General features: G+C 35.1%; 2 protein-coding genes across 3 annotated transcripts; one reads left to right on the top strand and one right to left on the bottom strand.

The window, feature by feature from the left end:
- Positions 1 to 17: 17 nt before the first annotated feature.
- LOC139688411 (peroxiredoxin-like) lies at positions 18 to 1,499 on the top strand. Its single transcript, XM_071585979.1, has 7 exons — positions 18 to 146; positions 255 to 312; positions 385 to 526; positions 605 to 740; positions 846 to 974; positions 1,054 to 1,159; positions 1,330 to 1,499. Exons 1-7 carry the CDS (start codon positions 114 to 116, stop codon positions 1,413 to 1,415), a joined length of 690 nt encoding a protein of 229 aa, XP_071442080.1. The 5' UTR covers positions 18 to 113; the 3' UTR covers positions 1,416 to 1,499.
- mfrn (mitochondrial iron transporter mitoferrin) lies at positions 1,494 to 19,167 on the bottom strand. Of its 2 annotated transcripts, none has more exons than XM_071585976.1 (5): positions 18,834 to 19,167; positions 18,121 to 18,343; positions 17,592 to 17,648; positions 17,118 to 17,470; positions 1,494 to 3,175 (listed from the first exon to the last, which is right to left on the bottom strand). In XM_071585976.1, exons 1-5 carry the CDS (start codon positions 18,948 to 18,950, stop codon positions 2,771 to 2,773), a joined length of 1,155 nt encoding a protein of 384 aa, XP_071442077.1. In that variant the 5' UTR covers positions 18,951 to 19,167; the 3' UTR covers positions 1,494 to 2,770. The 2 variants fall into 2 exon arrangements, with proteins under 2 accessions (XP_071442077.1, XP_071442078.1); XM_071585977.1 differs by having other exon boundaries at positions 18,121 to 18,370; positions 18,834 to 18,915.
- Between the last annotated feature and the right edge of the window lie 1,509 nt (positions 19,168 to 20,676).

The raw sequence follows: 20,676 nt of genomic DNA, 5'->3' as shown, positions 1-20,676 counted from the left end.
AACTGGAACAAAAGATATACGAAAACTGTTCGACCCCTCGAACGAAGAATTGGGGCAGATATCAGCTGTCGTTCTAGTGCCCTCAAGATTGTGTGTGATTAATAATCAAGAGCATGGCAGGAATGATACGAACACTAGTGAACAAGGTGTCGTAATTTTTTCACCGTGGTCACCATGGAATATATTCTTTGAAAGTGTAAACCAATTAAGTCTGAATTAACGGATAATGACATATGTATACTTTTTTAATACAGGCACTTCCATCTTTTACGAGACTAGGTGCAACTCATTACGTAAGGTCTATCAGTACAAGTAAGTAATCTTACCCTGACCTAGCATTTTGCGCGAATTTAATTGGATTGTAATAGATTTTATTTTTTGTAGGTTTGAATTTGAAGGCACCGTTAGTACAGCGACCGGCTCCGTACTTCGAATCAACTGCAGTAGTGAATGGCGATTTTAAAACAATTAAACTTAGTGATTACAAAGGAAAATATCTTGTTATGCTGTTTTACCCTTTAGACTTGTAAGAGTACTTTTTGAGATTTTGTTCAGTGTGTGAATCCTGTGGATTTTTAATCAAAGCCTTGTTTTCCATGAATAGCACGTTTGTATGCCCAACCGAGCTAATATCATTTGATAACAAAGTGAAGGAACTTAAAGAACTGAACACGGAAGTTGTTGGAATTTCTACAGATTCTCATTTTTCCCACCTGGCATGGGTCAATATGCCAAGAAAGGTATGTTATTCGTACTGTAAGTTTTCTTAGATATTGCTGTAAACAAAAGTTATATCTTTTGATTATAAGTGGACGTTGCTAAAATACAACATTGATAAATTTCAGGAAGGAGGGTTAGGAGGTCTACAATATCCTTTGATAGCAGACTTCACTAAATCAATATCAAAAGATTATGACGTGCTTATTGAAAATGAAGGTGTAGCTTTGAGAGGATTATTCATCATTGATCCCATTGTGAGTATAATGAAATGTTAACAATTGAGCAGTCTGGTGTAAGATATTGTAGGTAAAACATCCGTGCGATTTGTTATAGGGCATCGTACGACAAGCAACAATCAATGACCTACCGGTTGGAAGAAGTGTTGACGAAGTCATTCGTCTCATCAAAGCATTCCAATTTGTTGAAAAGCATGGCGAAGGTAAGGAGGTTGATGATGAGCTGGTCTAGTAGCAATTTTGATAAGTTGACTCAGTGATCACAATTATAAAATACTGCCATAAAAAATAATTGTATTTCCAGTAATCAATTCTTTTTAAGCTTTTGTTTTGTGGTCAATTACTTAATGTAGAACTTTTTGCTGTCAAATAGTGTGCCCGGCCAATTGGACTCCAGATTCACCAACCATTAAGCCTGATCCAGTGAATTCGAAGAAATATTTTGAGAAGGTAAACTGAGAGGCTTCTGCTTGAGAGTAATTGGAAGGTCAATCAATGTTATTTGTTGTAATTGTTCGTATCGAATAAAACTTTTTGATTCCATGGTGAAGTTTGTTTATAGTGAAAGCATAATTTTATAACAGTAATCATAAGTTTCACATACAATGTGAAGCACATTGGAAAACAAAGTTATAATGTTGCAAGTCATCCTACACTCATTCATTTGGTGGTGAAATGAACTTCTCTCGAAAGTGTATACTAAAATTGTAATGATGAATTCATATTAATGTTAATATCTCATTTAAGAAGACCAAAATTAACATACATATGACCAATGTCTTGACAAATTTTCTTCTTCAACATAAAATGTTAATTTGTGAATTAAAACAACCACTGCACTGCAAAGGATACGTAGCTATTTATCGTATAGATCAGACTGGGGGAATAAAGCAACATACAAGGATCTTGATTAGCCTGTTTTCGTTATTGTAATTCATATCAGATCATGGCAGTACTTAATTGAAGAGAATGCCACCACAAGACCTTATCACAGCCAGTTCTTTCCTCATTGATATTCACTCTAACACATGTCAAAACAGATATACAGAAAGTGATCATTTTATAAACAAGTGCTTGGTTCATCCATTTTCAAAGTAAAAAGTCCGGCTCTAAAATATATCTTACTTGATCAGTTTTGAAGTAAAATAATTAAATAGTTTTCATTGACATCATATGTTACCATAAGAATTGAAATATATCAATTCCTTAGAAAGGAAAGAGCAGACAATTCTCCACAGGAATATAAATCTTTAACACCACTTCAAAATGCATTCCCTGCCCCCTTAGTAAATCTTACCTACTTTCTTTACAGCCAAACTAGACCAATGAAGATCAAAATAACTGTCAGGTAACTCTGCATATTATTTACACTATTCAACGGCTAAAAACGGGCATCTATTCATCAAGTGCGACCCCTCACACCTACGTTGCACTGTCTTTCAAACCAGAAATGGGTCTTTTTATTTCAGCCACAAATCTTTTTGAGGCCTAAGTAATGGGATGTCATATCTACACAATGAAAGGGTGAAAAGGAGTGATAAAGAAGTGTGGAAACTATCAGCAGCTCCCACTTTTAACCACGGAATTTTTCCTTCCAGAGGAAAAGTTTATTTATATAGGTAACTGCTTTCACAGTTTCTCCACCTGACTCCCAGACGTTGTATATCATGCCTACGGTTGTGCCAGCCAGCCAGCCACACCCGTAGGTCAGAGGAAAAGGAGACAGGTGCTAATTTTTTGGTGGCCTCTGGCCTTTCTTTATCACTCCTTGGGCAACCCTAACTTCTCCACAATAATATTCTCCTGAAAAGCTTTCAGCGATGGGACATAGGAGCTTCCATGAGGGCCACCTTGCCCTCACCAACCGAATTGAATGCTAGGGCTCCATAAAGACCACCTGGTCCACTTCCTCCGCTGCTAACACCTCCACTGACGATACTGCTACTACTGCTCCTTCCTGGCTGCTGCTCTATACTTTGCCGATCAGGTGATTTTTCCGTTTCCCATCTACTTCCACTACTGGATACAGCTTGCATGCTGGGATTAGGTGGCAATGACTGGTCCTCATGATGTCCAAATTTCCTTTTGCTTAGCGAATACTTAAAGAACTCATATGTGGTCCAACAGATGGCTGTCGATGGAACTTGATAAATTACTCGAGCCTTCAGTCCTTGGAAGTAACCACGGATGCCTCCAAGCCTGTACACCGTTCTTGCTGCCTGTTAAATTTCATAATAACAGCATTAATGATTGGTGAGATAATTAGTCAAAATTAAACGAATCAATATCATAAGATGGCAAAAGTTTTGGATTTTAATGATGAGGAAAATACAATAAGGCAGTAAGTTACCTTTGTTCTATTAAAATCGAATTTTGGTTTATATTGACTTTCAAGTTCAAACAATAACAAATTAATAGGGGTGCTGCAGCTGCAAATTCAAATGATTAAGATTCCTCTATGCTAGTGTTACAATTCCACAATTATATGCTTGAACCACAACCTATTGATTGGTTGCATGAAGAACGAAAAAATGTTTCACATTCGACTGAAAGCAAATTAATAAAAAATAGGAACAGTGATAAGGATTTAAACTATAAATAACAGCTAATTTTCCACTCTCTTATTGTTACCCATAGGAGATATTTGTCACTATGTCAAAAAATAATCCTTGAACTTGAGTTATTTAGCAAATCTTGGTTGAAAGTACACTTACCTGCTCTATGAATTATACAAAACAAGTACAGTACATCTAAATTAGACTAGGTATAAGAATACATACACACAACCACTCTCTAAATGAAAACTTAAGGAGTTTACACTCCACCTTAAAGCATACGTTCATAAAAGTTTTCACCAGCAGAATCTCATAAACTTAACATTATAACTCCATTAACTTATGCTTCTTATTTTACGATTTTTTTGCCCAGTTTTAGATGAGCTGAACAGCGCAACTAACTTTAATGACATCCATTTCAGTAACTGATTCCAAGTCCCAGTCCATGCATCAGGCAATTACACTGCAAACAATGAACTATCTATAAATTTATGGAAAACTTTCAGGACTGGTATTTAATTAGAATCCCAATATTCCTCATAGCATAAAATCATACTGCACACTGAACTAGATATTCACATTATCAGCTCCTCAGCAAAATACATTACCTAATGACCTTCCATCTAAAATATTAGCAAAGGAGTTCAATCTGCCAAAAAGGCTTTTTACAGAGGTAATTCATACATCGAAGAGCTGATTATGAACAATGCAATGTAAGAAATTCAATAAGCCAAAAATCAAGTACCTGACTTTATCTTGAAACTTGTCAACAATTTCAAAACAAGACAGAAAATTGAAATATGAGGCTCATACAGCTCAAAAGAATGACAGAAAACAAAGAAAGTCCTTATGTGTACGGGAAAAATCAAAGAACTTTGCTTCACGGAGAGCAGCTCTCTTTTCGTAATTCAATGTTACATGGAAGATTTTTCTATTTGCTCCAGGGACCAAGGGTGAAAAAACAAACTTGCATGACAGGAGTTTCTGAAAAGAGGGATACCTGGAATTTTAAATAGGTATCTCATCATTTTCCACCTGCAGCAGTGCTTTTTATCAAGCAAGATAATTTATGGCAGGCAAATGCACCTTCAATTTTTGGTGAAGTAAGATGGCCAGTTGAGATTTATGCATAAAATGGACAACATTTAGTATTTAATAAAACCAATGACATTGAAATACATGTAGGAGTCTCATCACAATGTTTAAATCAAGAAGTCAGTTAAACTTCTTTCGAAATGTTTTCATTATTCAAAGAGCAAAATTTGTTTTCCACTATTTATTTGTTTTCTTTGGGAACAATCAGTGCCCTTTTGAGCAGGGAGGAGTAGTATGAATAAAATGAAGAGAACTTGCTGGGTCCATGAATTTTACTACGTCATTTGATAGAGAAGAACAGACAAGTTAATGAAAAGACAGCACAAGATTTAAGGAGCTTCAATTGTTAGGTGACATATTCAAAACTTCACATAACTTAGACTGCACAATTAAGGATATTGGGAGGAAAATCCAAATGGTAGGGAGATAAGAAAGAATGGACGGTCCATTACAGCCTGTGCCCTCTCAAAAATGCAGAGAAAAAAATGTTTCAAGAGGCATGGGAAGAAAGAATTCACAGAAGGAGAAATGAAACCAGGCTAAGAGCTCATTATTGAGTCAGATTCCTGCAATAGATGATCCTCCAGTTTTGATTAGCCCATGAGCCAAAGGATTTCAGTCACTGATGTTAACATTGTAGAATCAGTGTTAAGAGGTATCTATGGGATTAATAAATAGTTATCATAATAAATCTTAGAAAAATGTAAGTACTGGGTTAGCTAAGAGATATGAAGTCATAAAAGTTAAACTTCCAACTGGAAGGACATAAATTAAGGCAGTTACAATTATTAAATCACTTGGATATATTTGATTTTAAATGGTCCCCAAGTTTTACAGGTTTTCCACACTTTTATCTTGTTTTTAAAAACCTTTCCTTAAAATTTGACTTTAAAACACCTTGGATGCATAGCATCCACATTATATAGACTGACATAGTTTAGAGCATAAGGCTTGATTTCATGTAAACAACATTCATAAAGAAGGATTTCAAATATTGCACTTTTTCAATAAATTGGAAACTTTACCACAATGCTTGTTCAATCGTTATGTAAAAGATGGATCTTGTGTATGCATGATGAAGGAAGGTCTTGTACCTGATGATGGCTCAGGGAACAAATTGTACATCATAATAAATCATCTTAGTCAAAAGTGCAATATTTTTATTCTTCACTTACCTACATCTACACACTTATCCAGCATTATTATCATCATTGGTATTCTCCTGTTTAAGGTAGGTTTTGAATGGACATAGATTGAACATTGATACAGTTGCCCGATGTCCAAAGAATTCTTTGAAAATCAAAATGCTACTGAGACAAAACTCACTGAAGTTATTTGGGGAACATACTATACTTTCTTCATCTGTCTGTGACCACAGATGAAACTTGGAACCACTACTATACCCCAGAGTCAAAGCAGTGGAAACATGTTGATTCACCACTGCCAAAGAAAGCAAAGGCAAAACAGTTGGCCAGAAAGCTGATAATTTCAGCTTTCTGGGATGAGAAAGTGATTCCGCTGATAAATTATCTCCCCACAGGTCAAATATAACTGGACAATACTATGCTTAACTCCCAGCCCAACTGCGCAAAAGATACAAGATACAAGGCCAGGTTTAGCATGGAAGAAAGTTATCTTTCATCAAGACAATGCACACCACACACTAGGGTTGTTGCCACATCAAAAATATGTACATGAACTATGACACGAATTATGACCACACCCGCCTGATTTGGCTCCATCAGATTTCCATCCCTTCCCCAAGCTCACAAATTTCCTCAGTGTATGGAGATTCTCTTCAAACAAAGAACTACCAGCTGAATTAGACCGGTATTTTGATTACTCTTTTGATTGACTCATATTCAATTAACACAAGGGTATCCTAGTAACTGCAGTTTTTGATGTTGAAGTCCCCCCATAATGATTCAAAATGCTTAAAATGATATGTGTTGAAAAGTCACAGTATGTTGTGCTATGATACTTGAAGACAATAAATGCAGAAATTTCAGTGCAAAAGCCTTAACTGGAACTATAACCTGGACTGCTTCATTTCTGGCAGAGTTCTTTAACCAATTAAGCTACTGAGGCATCCTCTCACGGTGTGAGTTCCTAGGGGCTTTTAAGGAACAAGATGTTAAGACTTATTAATATACAATCAATGTCACAAGTAGTCATATGTATTTGTATTGGGACACATTGTAAGAAAATGCCTCGGTTGCTTAATTGGTTCAAGTATTCAGCTGGAAAAACGAGGAGATCCCGGTTAGACCCTGAATCAAGGCGAATGATTTTTACAGTGTGAAATTTTTAGATTTCAGTGCACATTAGCAGATGAATCCATTAATTAACTGCCACGGCAGACTCTGCAGTTTTTTGATCTATTGTAAGCCAAACCGATTTCTCTCCTTTTTGCTCCTCTGAAAATCATTCCTACAATAGCTTTGTTGTGACAAGTGAATTTGTCCCAAATATCGTTTTTTTTCACATCTTTTAAATGGAGCATATTACAGGTTGCAAAATTTACCTCACCTGAAACATGAAAAAATACAGTGGAAGGGTTTCTGAATGTCCCAATAAACTAAGTATATCTGATTTTATGGTTCTTATAGGAACACCAATGCTAGACACTACTTTTGTACGGATTACCCTGGGCACTTGCATTACAATAAAGCATTATTCTTCACCTTTTTTGAACGAGGATAAGTGATATAGAGGAAGGAAGAATGGTTTGAAAGGGTGCAGAAAGTATGTGATGATGAATATGAGATCGTCAGTATAGGACCCACTAGCCCATATTTGCACCATAATATTTTTAAAGTATGAATTCATTTGAAGAAAATTGAGACCGGAGGCTTAATTTACTACATCTTTCCATTCCATCCCCTTTTCCGCCATTCCAGTTTTTTGCCCTTCCTGAATTGGAAAATCTATTAATACCATATTCCTTTTCCTATTTTTCGTCCTACTCCATAGTTTCGGACAAAATTTGCAGTTTTCCAAGGTTTTTGTTTAAGACTATGATCATATATGCATAGCTAATTAGCAGCACATAGCAACTTTCAGAGTATTAACTAGAACACTTCCCAATGTCATGCCAAACAACAAATGAGTTGAAAGTTACCAAGAAGAATAATTGGAACTGTGTAGGTGATCTTGGGATTCAGTGGGATTAAAAGATATGGGGTTGGAATCTCTAGCCTTTTGTACATTTACTTATATCTGCAAGAGGGCTGCATACAATGCACACTTCATACATGGTATTCATTGCAAATTGTTTGAACCACCCTAAGATGAAAACAATCAGAGCCTAAAACACACAATTGAAAATAAAATCGCATTTCTTCTTCCAGATCTCACTTCTATAAAGTTTCAGCAAAATTAAAAACTAAGTTTATAACTTTTTTGTAACAGAATTCTGCAAGGTGAAGGTTTGTACCACAAAGTTTATGGTGCTGTGCGGCAATTTCCATTGAGTGGTCCACTAATTGGAAAATCTCTCTCTTTAATTTCACATTTCCAGTATTGGCCAGGCAGTTTATAACAGAAGCCTTCACATTTTAAGGAAGAGTTAATTTGAAAGGCAACTGGTTTTGGCATATTATTGTCAAAAGCATGATAACTTAAATTAACCTGATAAGGAGTACCTATTTTCCAAACAGGTTTTTATGTTATGCTGACTTTTATTATCTGAATAACCTGCTTTTCAAAACCAGCTATAAAGGAATATTAGATTCTTAAATACGTCCTCATCTCTTGAAACTTTTGGCAAGCTTACAATTCAAGTACATACATATGTAGTTTAAAATTCAGTCAATATTTCCATTTTTGACAGTCATACACAAAAAAGGGTGACCACTCTAACCTGATCATATATTAATTTTCAGGTTACTTTATTTTCTTTCAGGCACTAATTTTCTTCTTCGTTCATTATAACTCCAGAACAATAATGGCCCTTAAAAATATATGATACTTTTAAATTTAATGACTTTTAATAATGCATTTTAATATTTAGAAATGGTGCAGAATGTTAAATGTGTTACTCTTTCATTTTTTTTAAACTATTTCTTTCAGGATGGATAGAGAGAGACAGTTCTTTGATAGATAGATTGATAGATCTTCAACACAATTCTTTTATTTCGGATACTGCGATATTACATGACATCATGACTCCCTCTCAATGCTACCTGAGATACCTTCCTTATGCAATGCAGTGAAAACTGATGATTTTCACATGTGGAAAAGTCCCTTGTAAAATCAAAAGTTACTCTGAGGCTTCTCAGGATGGCCATTTATGATGGCCCCCAAGCCTCAGCATGACTATATCTTCATTTCACTCATTCTACAAAGTGGATTTCTACGTTCAGTCAAAATATTCTTTTGAGCATCCCTCTGCACCAAAAACAAACAAAATACATTGCAATTAAAGCTTTCCCAACATAGTCACAGATACAAGGAGTATTGCAAATACTGGAGAGTGTGTCAAGTGCAATGCAGCTGCTGTTTGCACCATGATGAGAGGCATGTTAATTTGCATTTATTTAAAATATGAAGTCTTAATAATAAATATCCAGTTTTGATTTCCTGTGAGCAGCGATTCATTGTGTAACCATTATGAAATAACTTGGGCCCCACTATACTCAATTCAAACTTCGCATCTTGGTGGCAGTTAAAGCTTTTTGAAGTCTAAACACAATGCTCATTAACACCAAATTATACACTTTGAAAAACAACTAGCTTCACACTGACCATTACTTTTACCAGAAAGCTGCAGAATCTTACTTCTTTCGAGATTTAATTGAGGAAGACCATCAACTTTATCACCATTAACATTCGAATTAATTACTTTGGTTAACTGGGAAACATTTCCTTCCCAGACCCAATGTGGAGACTTTCTTGCTCAGTGCCAGATGACCTCAACCCACTAGATGTACTCTGAGCAAGTCTAAATATATTTCTACCTTAGGTATATTTCCCATACTTAAAAATGGGCAGTTAAAGCAAGAGGTGCACTGCAGACTCAATAAATCCTTCAGGTGTAAGGGGAAAACTCATTACCCTACCTCACAACAACTTAACTGATACTAAATATTTTAGTTTAACCAGCCCTTTTTTGATCCAATTATACTTACTCTTAATAATCTGGTGGCATTAGTGTTTAATATAAATGTTTCATAATCTAGTATATCATTTATGAAAATTGAACAATCCCCTAATTCATATTTTCCAAGATAAATATTTAATATATATGCCTAATATGGCCTAAGTATCAAGAAAAAGGTTACATCTGTTATTTACTTTTACATTAAATTTATTTACGACTCAATCGATGAAGTAAAGCTTAAGGGCAGGCAATGTACTCTTCTGATGCATTTTCTTAAAAAACGATTGGAAATAGGAGTGAGCACTTTACATACTCCAGGTTACTTTATTCCATCCCGGACATCATTTGTGTCACGTTTTCTATTTATTTTACTACAAAATGGGAGTTGTCTGTATTGATTAACATTTTATTCAATCCTCACTTTGGATAACATTCCTTAAATTGTAATGCAAGAATAGCCTATCACTTTAGGAACTGACTACTTCTCTGATTCACTGTTGTTTGCACAGGGGATCAATTTTTTCACGCGAATTGGAATTAAAAGATGGTCTAGTCACATTTCCTTATGACATGCTGGATGTTACCGTAAAAAAATCGATAGTAAGCTAACTATTGATATTCTCGGCGGTCACCGAGAAAAACGTGCAGAAATGGGCAAACTCTCGTATCCAAGATTAACAGCAAAGGTGTGGACGATAGAAATGAGTCGTGCAAGAAAGAAGGGTAACACTGTATCCACAAAAACGAAATTGACTTAAAAAGACAATGAAAAAGTGATTATGTGAGTTGACGACGTTATAAATATTATTGCCGCTCGCATAAAGATGCCGCGTTAACGAGCTTCTTACACCAGGCGCGTATTTTCTACAGTCAAAAAAGAAGCAGTATAGAAATTATTAATTAAACAAAAATTATTGTCGGGCGCTAACTGCTCGACATCCAATCGGCGGCTTATCCACTGGTTCCAGCAAAAGGCATGAAACATTGAAAGCCAGCCAGCAAAGCATTATAGAAATGAACCATGAACCAAAAATTTTCTCGGCCAGGAAAGTTTTTCTACTCCACACACATTACGCTACGATAAGTTGTCTAAACCACTGCTTCATATCAGTCAGGCGTATGCGGTGTCAACCGAGTTTGCGCTCTCTTATTTCCGTTCCGAGCGATTGTAAAATGGCCATATTTACCATTAAAAATAATTGTGAAAGCATTGATTGAAAGTTCATTAAATGAAAACCATGTAGTATGTGAAGGCGTAGATGAGGCTATCTGCGCCAAATGTCTGAGGGTAGGGGAGGTAGATGACCTTGAATTGTTGACTCAATGGAAGGAGAGGGGGTCCTGGTGGAGTGGATCCATTTCATAGCAGGCCATACGTAATGCCGGAGGACCAACTCGCTATTGCCGTGTTCTCTGATTGGGTATTCGGTTTCGAGGAGGAAGCAGACCCTTTCGTACAGTGCTAACACACATTATTAAAGAGGTCACTGCATTTCAGTCATCTCGGCCACGTCAAATTTTGATCGGGGTTTTGTTTTTTCCTAGTTCAGCATATTAACATTCAATTAAATGCCTATCCAAAACTTCTCCCACACGTATATGCTCGCTCATCTTAATATTTCGTTGAAATGTGGGCATATGCAATTCGAGAAACATTCCCTAATCCTTAAAAATAAAAGAATTTTCAACGGTCGTTTTGGGGAAAAAATCGATTCGTTCGTGATATATTTTGTATGCTAGACCTCAGGAAAGACTTAATCTATCTATTTTTTATTTCACCTGGTTTTAAAATGTTTATACAAAGACCAAACTGTATGCCTAACATGCATATTATCTATTTTTCTAAGAATGTGCTTCCTTAAAAAGATCCGTCAAATATGGTCTCTTCATCACTAGAAAAGGTATCTTTTTTGTAGCATACAAGTACTGCGGTTAGCAAAACTGTTGCAAAAACCAGAGCTTTCTTACTGCCACCCTTGTAGTGGTGTGAACTAACTTCCAATTCTAGGGTATTAAGGATACAGACAGAATTGATAGGCAGCAATGGGCATATGAATACATTTTCTGAGTACGATATGATGTCTACAGCAGTCTACTTCTACATTTCAATGCGTAAATAACAGGAATTCTGTTTATTCCAGCATATCTTCCATCTGGACCGGGCACTTAACTTGTTTTGGAAAGTCGATCCTGATGTGCCTTTCCTTTATGTGATATATACCGCTAACTGGGTATTTGGAAGGCTTCACTTGGTGTTTATAGTATGTTTATACCACTTTGCCTCACAGGCAGTTTACAATGAAGAGTTAGGTTTCAGATGATGCCTGAAGAATTTCAATGGCTCATCCTAGGAAGCACTAAAAGAATGAAGATCTAATATAAAATTAAAAAGTGAAATGAATCAAAATGGCACACAAATTGATACTGAGCAAGGGTGATGGTAAGCTATCAAGATAGGCCCATCTGGAAGGAGACTAGCTTGTCGAGACATGCTTTCAATGGTAAAAACCTGTCTGGGGTAGTTTACTAGACTTAGGTTTCAAGATTGATATGCTGGTAAATATGGGTCAAAACTGACCAGTAGTGTCATTATCAAAAAACCAATGGCAGAGTGTACATGGTGTGGGTACTGGTAATCTTGCACTCACTATTTTCAAAACCCATTAAACCCTTGGATGCCTGAAGCCAAGACAGGCAATGGTGCAGGCTACTGGCACCTTGATTTTCAGGAGAGTTGATGAATGAAATGACTTCACAACAAATGTATGAAATTAAGCCTGAGGGTTATAATGCTGTTGAAATTGGTGGGAAAGGTTCGGCACAGTGGTTAGGAATTGACAATTATCATGGAAGGACTAACTTTGTAGTTCCACACGAAAACGATTTATTCACACGACCCGGGTTTCGAAGTAAAACTTCATCATCAGGTTTACTTCAGGGTTTTACTTCGAAACCCGGGTCGTGTGAATAAATCGTTTTCGTGTGGAACTACAAAGTTAGTCCTTTCATTTATTTATAATGAATCGGTTCCATAAAGTTACGCCAGAAACCATTAATTAAATTATCATGGAAGTTTCATGGTGGAAACCTGATTCGGAATGACACTGTTAGACACAGGCAAGTCAATATGAATTAAATTTCCCCTAGATTTCCTTGGGTATTTATGAAAAAGTTAGTATTTGGAAGAGAAGTATCATAACTTGCTATCATTTAAAAAGTTATCATAACTTATCATTCACCAGCAGATGACAGGACTTAACGGATGAGTTCTGAGAAAATAGAGAAAAATTTGCGTGCGACTATGGTGAAAGAATAATTGTACCAAGTTATAGGAGTGATGAATTGGGTTGGAGTTTGAAAGGATGCTTCTAAAATGGTGGCAGGGCCATTTGGTTACATCTAAGTGAATGATATTGGAAAAAAAACTTGCTGAGAATGTGTGAGGAAAAAGGATTGTATGTACTTTGCATAGATGGTTTGTAAGTTCCAAATGCACATCTGGTGAAGGCAGTTAGGAGGAAGAAACAAGGCAAAACACAATCAGGAATGCAGGAAGATAGATTGTCCTTGATTCAGGCAGAATGGTAAAAATATATACTTGAACATTGAAAACACAAGGGTGAGTGATGCTTGGGAGAGTTTTAAGGAAACAATTGTGGACTGGACTAAAACTATGAGTGGAAATGGCATGGCCCAAAGAATGAGACATACGAGGATGATGGTAGCTAAAAGCTAGGATGTTCAGAATATAGCATACATTTTTTTCAAAGAGGGAAGGATGCAAAAAATGTCCAAATAAAATAAATGTCCAAAAGAAAGTAAGGAAACGATGCGATCTGATCAAGAAAAAAATGCAGATTTTGAAATTAAAATGTGTTAAACAAGGTTAAAAAGAGCAAAACTAAGAGAAATCAAAGGTATTGTCAGTAAGATTGGAGAAAAGATGATTAGTTAGACAACATTGGTAGTATTTTGAGATACATTTAAAGGAAGTGTTTTGAAGAAAGGAAAAATCTGCTGACAGATGTGTTATACTCAGCCAAACTTAGATGAGGAGGCTAGTTGCCTATTACTTGTCAGGGGAAATTTTGCATAGATCCACCAACTTTATCTGTACTGATTGATGCGAAGAAAATAAATTTGCACCTTTACCCAAAGAAGGTGAGAAAGATGAAATATAGGATTATTAAGCATTTAGCCTTTTGACAAAACAGAAAATTTTGTTGGTAACATGTTAATTAAAATGGCAGGGAAGAGTTCCAATGGACAATATCTGGAACAGGAAATTTGGTTTATGCCTGGTAGGGGATGGCCACATGACCTGTTTGTTCTTCACAAGTATCTGAGAAAAGCATGGATGCATAGAAGAGTGTTTATTCAATGAAAGTAATATGGCATTAGTAAGAATGAATGGAACTTTAGTGAAAGATTAGAAATAATTCATGGCAAGAAACATTAATTCAGTATGTCAACAGAGATGTGCAATGAGTTACTGGAAGTGTGAGACATGGATGCATGTATTAAGGTGGTGTATTGCTAAGAGAATATATGAATGTACTGATGTTTCTAAATTCTAATGAGGCTGAGAGCCAACCCAACAGCAGAGGGTGACTTGGATAGCTTTATGAGGCAACAGAAGAATTAAAATTGAAGGTAAAAGGGTCTCTAACTGAAGTATTAGTTGGATACGGAATAGAGAAGAATGGCAAGTATAAACAGCAAAGTAATGTAACAAGTGAAGCCTTCTGCATCTTTGGCAGAATGCTGACGAAAGGCATGCAAACCAGAAGAAATGTTGCCCTTAATATGAATATCCCTCTAAACAAAGCCCTAGTCTCTTTCTTGTCTGAAATAATGACAGAAAACAATGTTCTACATTTGTGCTATGAAACTGCAACAAAAATATTAGCTCCAGCAGTAATCACAGGCAGACAATTACTTTATCTCAATTTTCTTACAATTTCTTAGAACATAAGCCATTAATACTCATTTTATTCACTCTCTAGATTAAAAATTGTAAATACAATTGCAGATCATTAAATTAATTTTATTTAAAAGCCAAACAAGGCAGCAATATTTTCATTTTGTGATAATTTTTACCACAAAATACTCGAAAAACTTCTTTAAAATGATGCGACATGGGTGAAAGATGTATGCAAAGACTGGACAGGCTGGAGGAAATTTTTAAAAGGGAGTAATATTTTTCTGAAATAACAACAAATGAGGCCTTTTTACTTTTCCAGCCCTGAAGGGAAATGAGCATGTACGTATGCCAATCATGGTAATCTATAATTAATGTAGCAGCTTACAATGTTTTCAGAAGTTATAGAATTTCTACTTTCTCCAAATGGTTTTAATTATCATTCATATATCTGAACTATAACAATCACTTCTACGACAATCTATTACAGGACAACACAGAATCTGATTGAAAAATAATCAACAATAGAAATCAGACATTATTTAAAATGAATGTGCTAATCAATACATGATGTCAAACTGAAAATGGCCTTGGTTGTCAGTCACATCATCTACTACAGTTTAAGTAAACCAACAACTTTTAGGCAGATATAGGGATTTTCATCTGTTCTTCTTTATTATTCTGAAGTATGCATTTCCTCAAGGGTTTGAGCATCAAGTTACAAGTGAAACAACAATATACCTCATTCTGTTCATACTAAATCATATCTTGTACTAAAAAAACTGTTCAAAAATGCATTCTCAACAATTATCCTCAAGCAGCATTTAAAAAATGCATGAAAAATAATATGATGATTACACAGATGGCTCCTGTATTTAGTCAAACATCCATAACTATAATACTTGGATACGATATTTGGTTAGGACATAGTAACCCAGGTTCAATTCCAAGGGATGTCTCTGGGAACCCTGAGTTTCAAACAATGTATGTAATCATTTGGGAGCCACAGGTAGCTCAAGGAATGTAAATGCATTCTTACTATTGAGGCTGGGTGAATTATGGCGATTATTTTTAATAAATAAATATAAATAATCACCATTAGATCAAATTCATCTGGATTCATATTTATCATAGCTTAGACACTCCTAAATTAAGGGATAAATATCCTCCTCTGAGAAAAATCATGAGCTATCACAATCACCTTAGTTGAAATGAAGTATAATGATTGTTAAACACACTTTGGTTATGCCGTTTTCCAGGATTTAATAAAATACCAAATCAGGTGGATTTTTTATGAAATTTGCTAAAAAATTTTTTGTGTAAAATGATAATTTATAAGTCCCTATTTTCTATTTTATTCTTATTTTTCCTTCTGCTAGCCATCATCAGTTAGGTTATTGTAAGTGCACTGCAAATATTTTACTCATAATTCCTTTCTAAAATCAGCTGAGAATAAATAATTTAGCCCATACAAATTAATTTTACTTACCAAGTCTTAACTCCCAAAATGAGTTCTCCTCACATTAATAATATTCTCCCCCTTACGTGTAGAATTACAAAATGAATTCATACTAACACTTGTCAAAATCCAACAGCTTTCCTTTTTATAGATCAAATTACTATTTGTGTTATTATATACATAATCTCCACTCCACACACTTAATTCACAATTATACACCCATTTAAAGCTAAGCAAACTACTTTTTTATGAGAACTGATGACTATATTAACTTCAATTTATGCATAGATAAATTAGCCTAGAAATATGATACATGTCACTACAAAATGTTTTCTTGCATATTCCTAATGTAATTCAATAATCAAATTTAAATGCATGTTTAGTGGTGCCAACAAATAAATAAACTGTCGCTTCCTGCATGTCATTAACAATAAAATTCAATTGAAATCTTTCTTTCTCATTTAAAATCTCAACTATCCCCCATTATTTATATTTTGGCATATTTTTCTAAAGCTCATGGTAAAATCAAGTGAAATAGTAATTTAAAAACAATATGTACCACACTGCAACAAAATGAAATTCCATTATACTATAATAACAGAAAACAAGCCTAATAATGTATAGATATATTAATATTAATGCATAGCTACATTAATACTTCTATGAGAGAAATGGAATCTTCTCTTGCAGTAACTAGTGCCAGTAAGGACAATATCTTCGTAGTAAACACTCATAATGCCCACAGTAACAATATTTTACCCTAATATGAAAATTGCATGCAACAGATTTGTAACTATTGATCTTTGATCAAGTGTTGATGTTAATTACACACAGCAAAGTTGGCAACAACAAAGTCCTTCTCCCTTTACAATATGAAAGTAAACTAGTCACAGTCAAAGTTGACCAACTGCACTAATACATCTATTACAAACTTCACATTTAAATGTTCAAAAATCTTACCACTGAACTCAACAAAAACCTTTATTTGACACACTACTCATATTAAGATAAAAAAGTGAGCATCAAATACCTGCATTAGACCTGTTACTCGGTCTTGTTGAGCTGTTGTAAGTGCCCTTTCTTCTTGGGTGTTGAGCAATGTTTTACAAACATCTAATGGTGTGGTCAAAGCTGCAGCTGTTGCCCCTGCAACTGCACCTGAGCTAACATGTGCCAGTGGTGAATATGTGCGCGATTCATTCGTTAAACCCTGCATGAATTCATAGGTCATAAAGTGAACTGACTGAAATGGCACATTCATTGTAAGCTGGGTTGTATATGATCGGTAAAAAGCTTTCATTCCTTCCTTTTGGTATATTCGGGTAGCACATTCTATACAAGATTTATAAGGACTTCCATACATTTGTAACCTCTGTTTCACCACTGAAATTCAACAGAAAACACAATACACTAATTAATATAATAAAAAAATGACATTTAGCCTACAATTTTAATTTCTAAAATAATTATTATATAGTTTAAGACAAGTTGTTATTAAAACTACCTTCAGCTGGATTCATAATTGCATCATGAAGAAGAGTTGAAACACAGCCAGATAAACCTGGGTGGAAACGAAGGATAGTTACAATCATAAATATACATTATCCATGGGGAAATCGTACCAAAGTTATACACCAATTGAAGTTAACATTTCTTATTATTTTTAGCAAATGAGTGAACTATTGCATGTGTTCTTTGAATATAACTCTCGCAGTTGGATAATAGTACGTTGTTAACGAGTCATTTTGCAACAAATAACTGGCACATTAGATAACAAGGCAACAATTATACCGATACAATATCTAGTTGTCATCAAGAGTTGACTTACTTCTCCAAAACACACAAACATCCAGTATCTTTTTAATCTCAATAAGGGCAAACGCATATTTAATGCAAAACACAATTCCATTAATGCATTCTTTTTAACGCATTATAACGGTTTAATTTGTACAAAAAATGAGCATGGTGCAAAGCTCATTAACAGATACATGCACACAACCGTAACTACATATATTTATAAAATAAGGCCGTACCGTAAGCTAGTTGGGCATGTAAAGACATCCGAGTGGTGAAAAATTCCTTTAAATATTCATATGTAGAGAAGTATAGAGCATGGGCAGGTCCAGCACCAGAAACAACAGCACACATTCCACGACATGGACGTAGTAATCCCTCCTGTGTAACCATACGATATAGAGCTTCGCCAACTCCTCTGTATGTTGCATTTGGTGATGGAGATAAACTCTGCATTCGGGTCTATGATAAATTTTGAACACATATGAACTATATTTCAGATTAAAACGATGTTAAACATAATTCAGTACACAGAACGTGCAGATGATATCTAAGTGTTTGTTTATATTCGAAATTAGCGAAACAACCAACAACATACAAATGCATATACTTCTTTATTACTACTACTAAACGTTTTCAATGAGAATATACAGAAATTAAAATCTGAGGCTGACATACAAGATCTGTAGTTTTGTTTTTTCCAAAATGAAACTACATTGTGCTACTTTTAATTGTTATTCCTTCACTCTAATTTTACAAAATGTAAAAATTGTGTATAAATTTAAAAGAAAAGCAATATTAAGGAGGAACATAAAAACCTTGGCTCATTGAACTTAAAGACAGTTGGCAGTAAGGCGCCCAAGAATTTCGAGCAGCTAGATTTCGACATAATAAGGTTGATTATTCCTATGGCAATTGTCATTAAGTGAAGATAAAGTTAATTATAACATACCTTTACTGAATCAAGAGGATACATTACGCAATGTTCCATTATGCCCGCTATGGCACCCGCCGTCATATGGGTGGTAACGTCGTTGGTCGGGAGGGATTCATAGTCCTCAAAGTTCATATTAAATTCCGATTACAAACGTTGACACTACACGTAAAATGTTGTTCACTGCCGACAGAATCCCACTGATCTGTTTAACTTATACAAGATGTTTACTAAGTGATGAAAAATGGGTTTTCACTTTCGAGAATTAGGACACGGAATTTCCGTGGTCCACCATGCTCGCCCGGCGGAAGGAAGACGATGTTCTGCTGGCGAGTTAGCGTTTCATTTCTTCGTGTCAGAAGAAACAAACGCTACTGCCACTGGTGGCCGCTTACGTGTACTAAGATGGGAATATGTTGGTATTGGACATACTAATTTAAAAATATATATTTTAACATTAACGCACCATCTCATTGACATTGCATTAGAACATCAAGTATAAAATTGTATTTTTTGGTTGAAGATCAAGTATTGACGCACTAGTCATTCCAGTTTCCGGAAAGATATTTTGATGTAGGTTAATAATTGTATGCTTGGAATTAATATGCAGAAATAACTTAATAAGAATTCATTCATGGTAGTTGAAAGTCACACACAGGAAAGCAAATACGGGAACTGTTATTAAAACTTGCAGTGTTAGTAAGTAAACTTGAAGTTATTTGGCATGTATCCATTTCCACTACAAGCTGCACGATCATAATCAGGGGACAGGTACAATAAGCGAGCGATTACATTATATTTATCAGTCCTATTCTCCGTACAGGATAGCGGGAAAATCGTAGTGGATCGATCTGGACTGCATCCAGGGATTTTCCCTAACCCTTCTCCCGTTACCCCCCCCTCCTTCAACCCTAAATTGCAACGCTGCTCTCCCCCATTTCATGCAATTTTATATGTATCTTAGAACTTTAATGCGTCCTAAGGGAGGCAAGAAATTTTCCTAATGGACGATTAGATTGGATGGAATATGGCCACTCAATGCCATAAATAATTTTCCCAAAGAATTCATGGAATTTTTAAAAATCGACCTGGTGCAAAATTGAAGTTAAAAATCATCATTTACACATGAGAAAGAAATGCAAGCATTTTCGTGAAAGGAGTATTTCATTTATTAAAGGGAGGCATCTGAACTGAATATCAGAATCTGCAGACTAAGGGCGAAATGCACTTACCAAATTTTATATGGGGAATTCCCCTATTATGCCTTGTCCTAAGGGTGGGAAATTTTCTCAATTGTTACTTTTTAGAGACTTTCGTGAAGCAACAGTCTTTACATACAATTAAATTAAAGGTGCTGTATTTGATAGTTTTTTAGTTGATTAATTTGCCAATTTCTCTTTGTCAGTCAGTTTATCTTTGATTTCTAATATGGTTCCAACTGAGAATTTACTCAGTGTTTTAATATATTAAGGCAAATTATATTGTTCCAAAGTTACAATGCGGCAATGAATTAAATACTATTGACAAGTATCTCAGAGAGGTAAAATTTTAATGACTTTTTATCTTTCATTTATATGATTATGACTGAAAGATATTGGAAAAAATCTTATTCAGAGTAATTACATTTAATTTCAATCATTTAAAATATTACATAATTATTCATCATCAAAAACAGACAATTTTCTTGGCTTGATGACTATGCCAGCGACAATCTCATCAATCAATCAAATTATTAGTAATCTGTCAATTCTATTGCCAGGTGGTCACTTCACCATTGGCACTACCTCACTACTGTTGCCTTCCTAAATGATGGGCATCTAGTTGACTGAAATATCAGTATGGAGTTCTTAAAAATCAATAT

Source organism: Hetaerina americana, unplaced genomic scaffold (genome assembly GCF_022747635.1).
Source record: "Hetaerina americana unplaced genomic scaffold, ioHetAmer1.1.p SCAF_2, whole genome shotgun sequence".
Lineage (NCBI taxonomy): Eukaryota > Metazoa > Arthropoda > Insecta > Odonata > Calopterygidae > Hetaerina > Hetaerina americana.
This window is presented reverse-complemented; position numbering and strand designations above follow the sequence as displayed.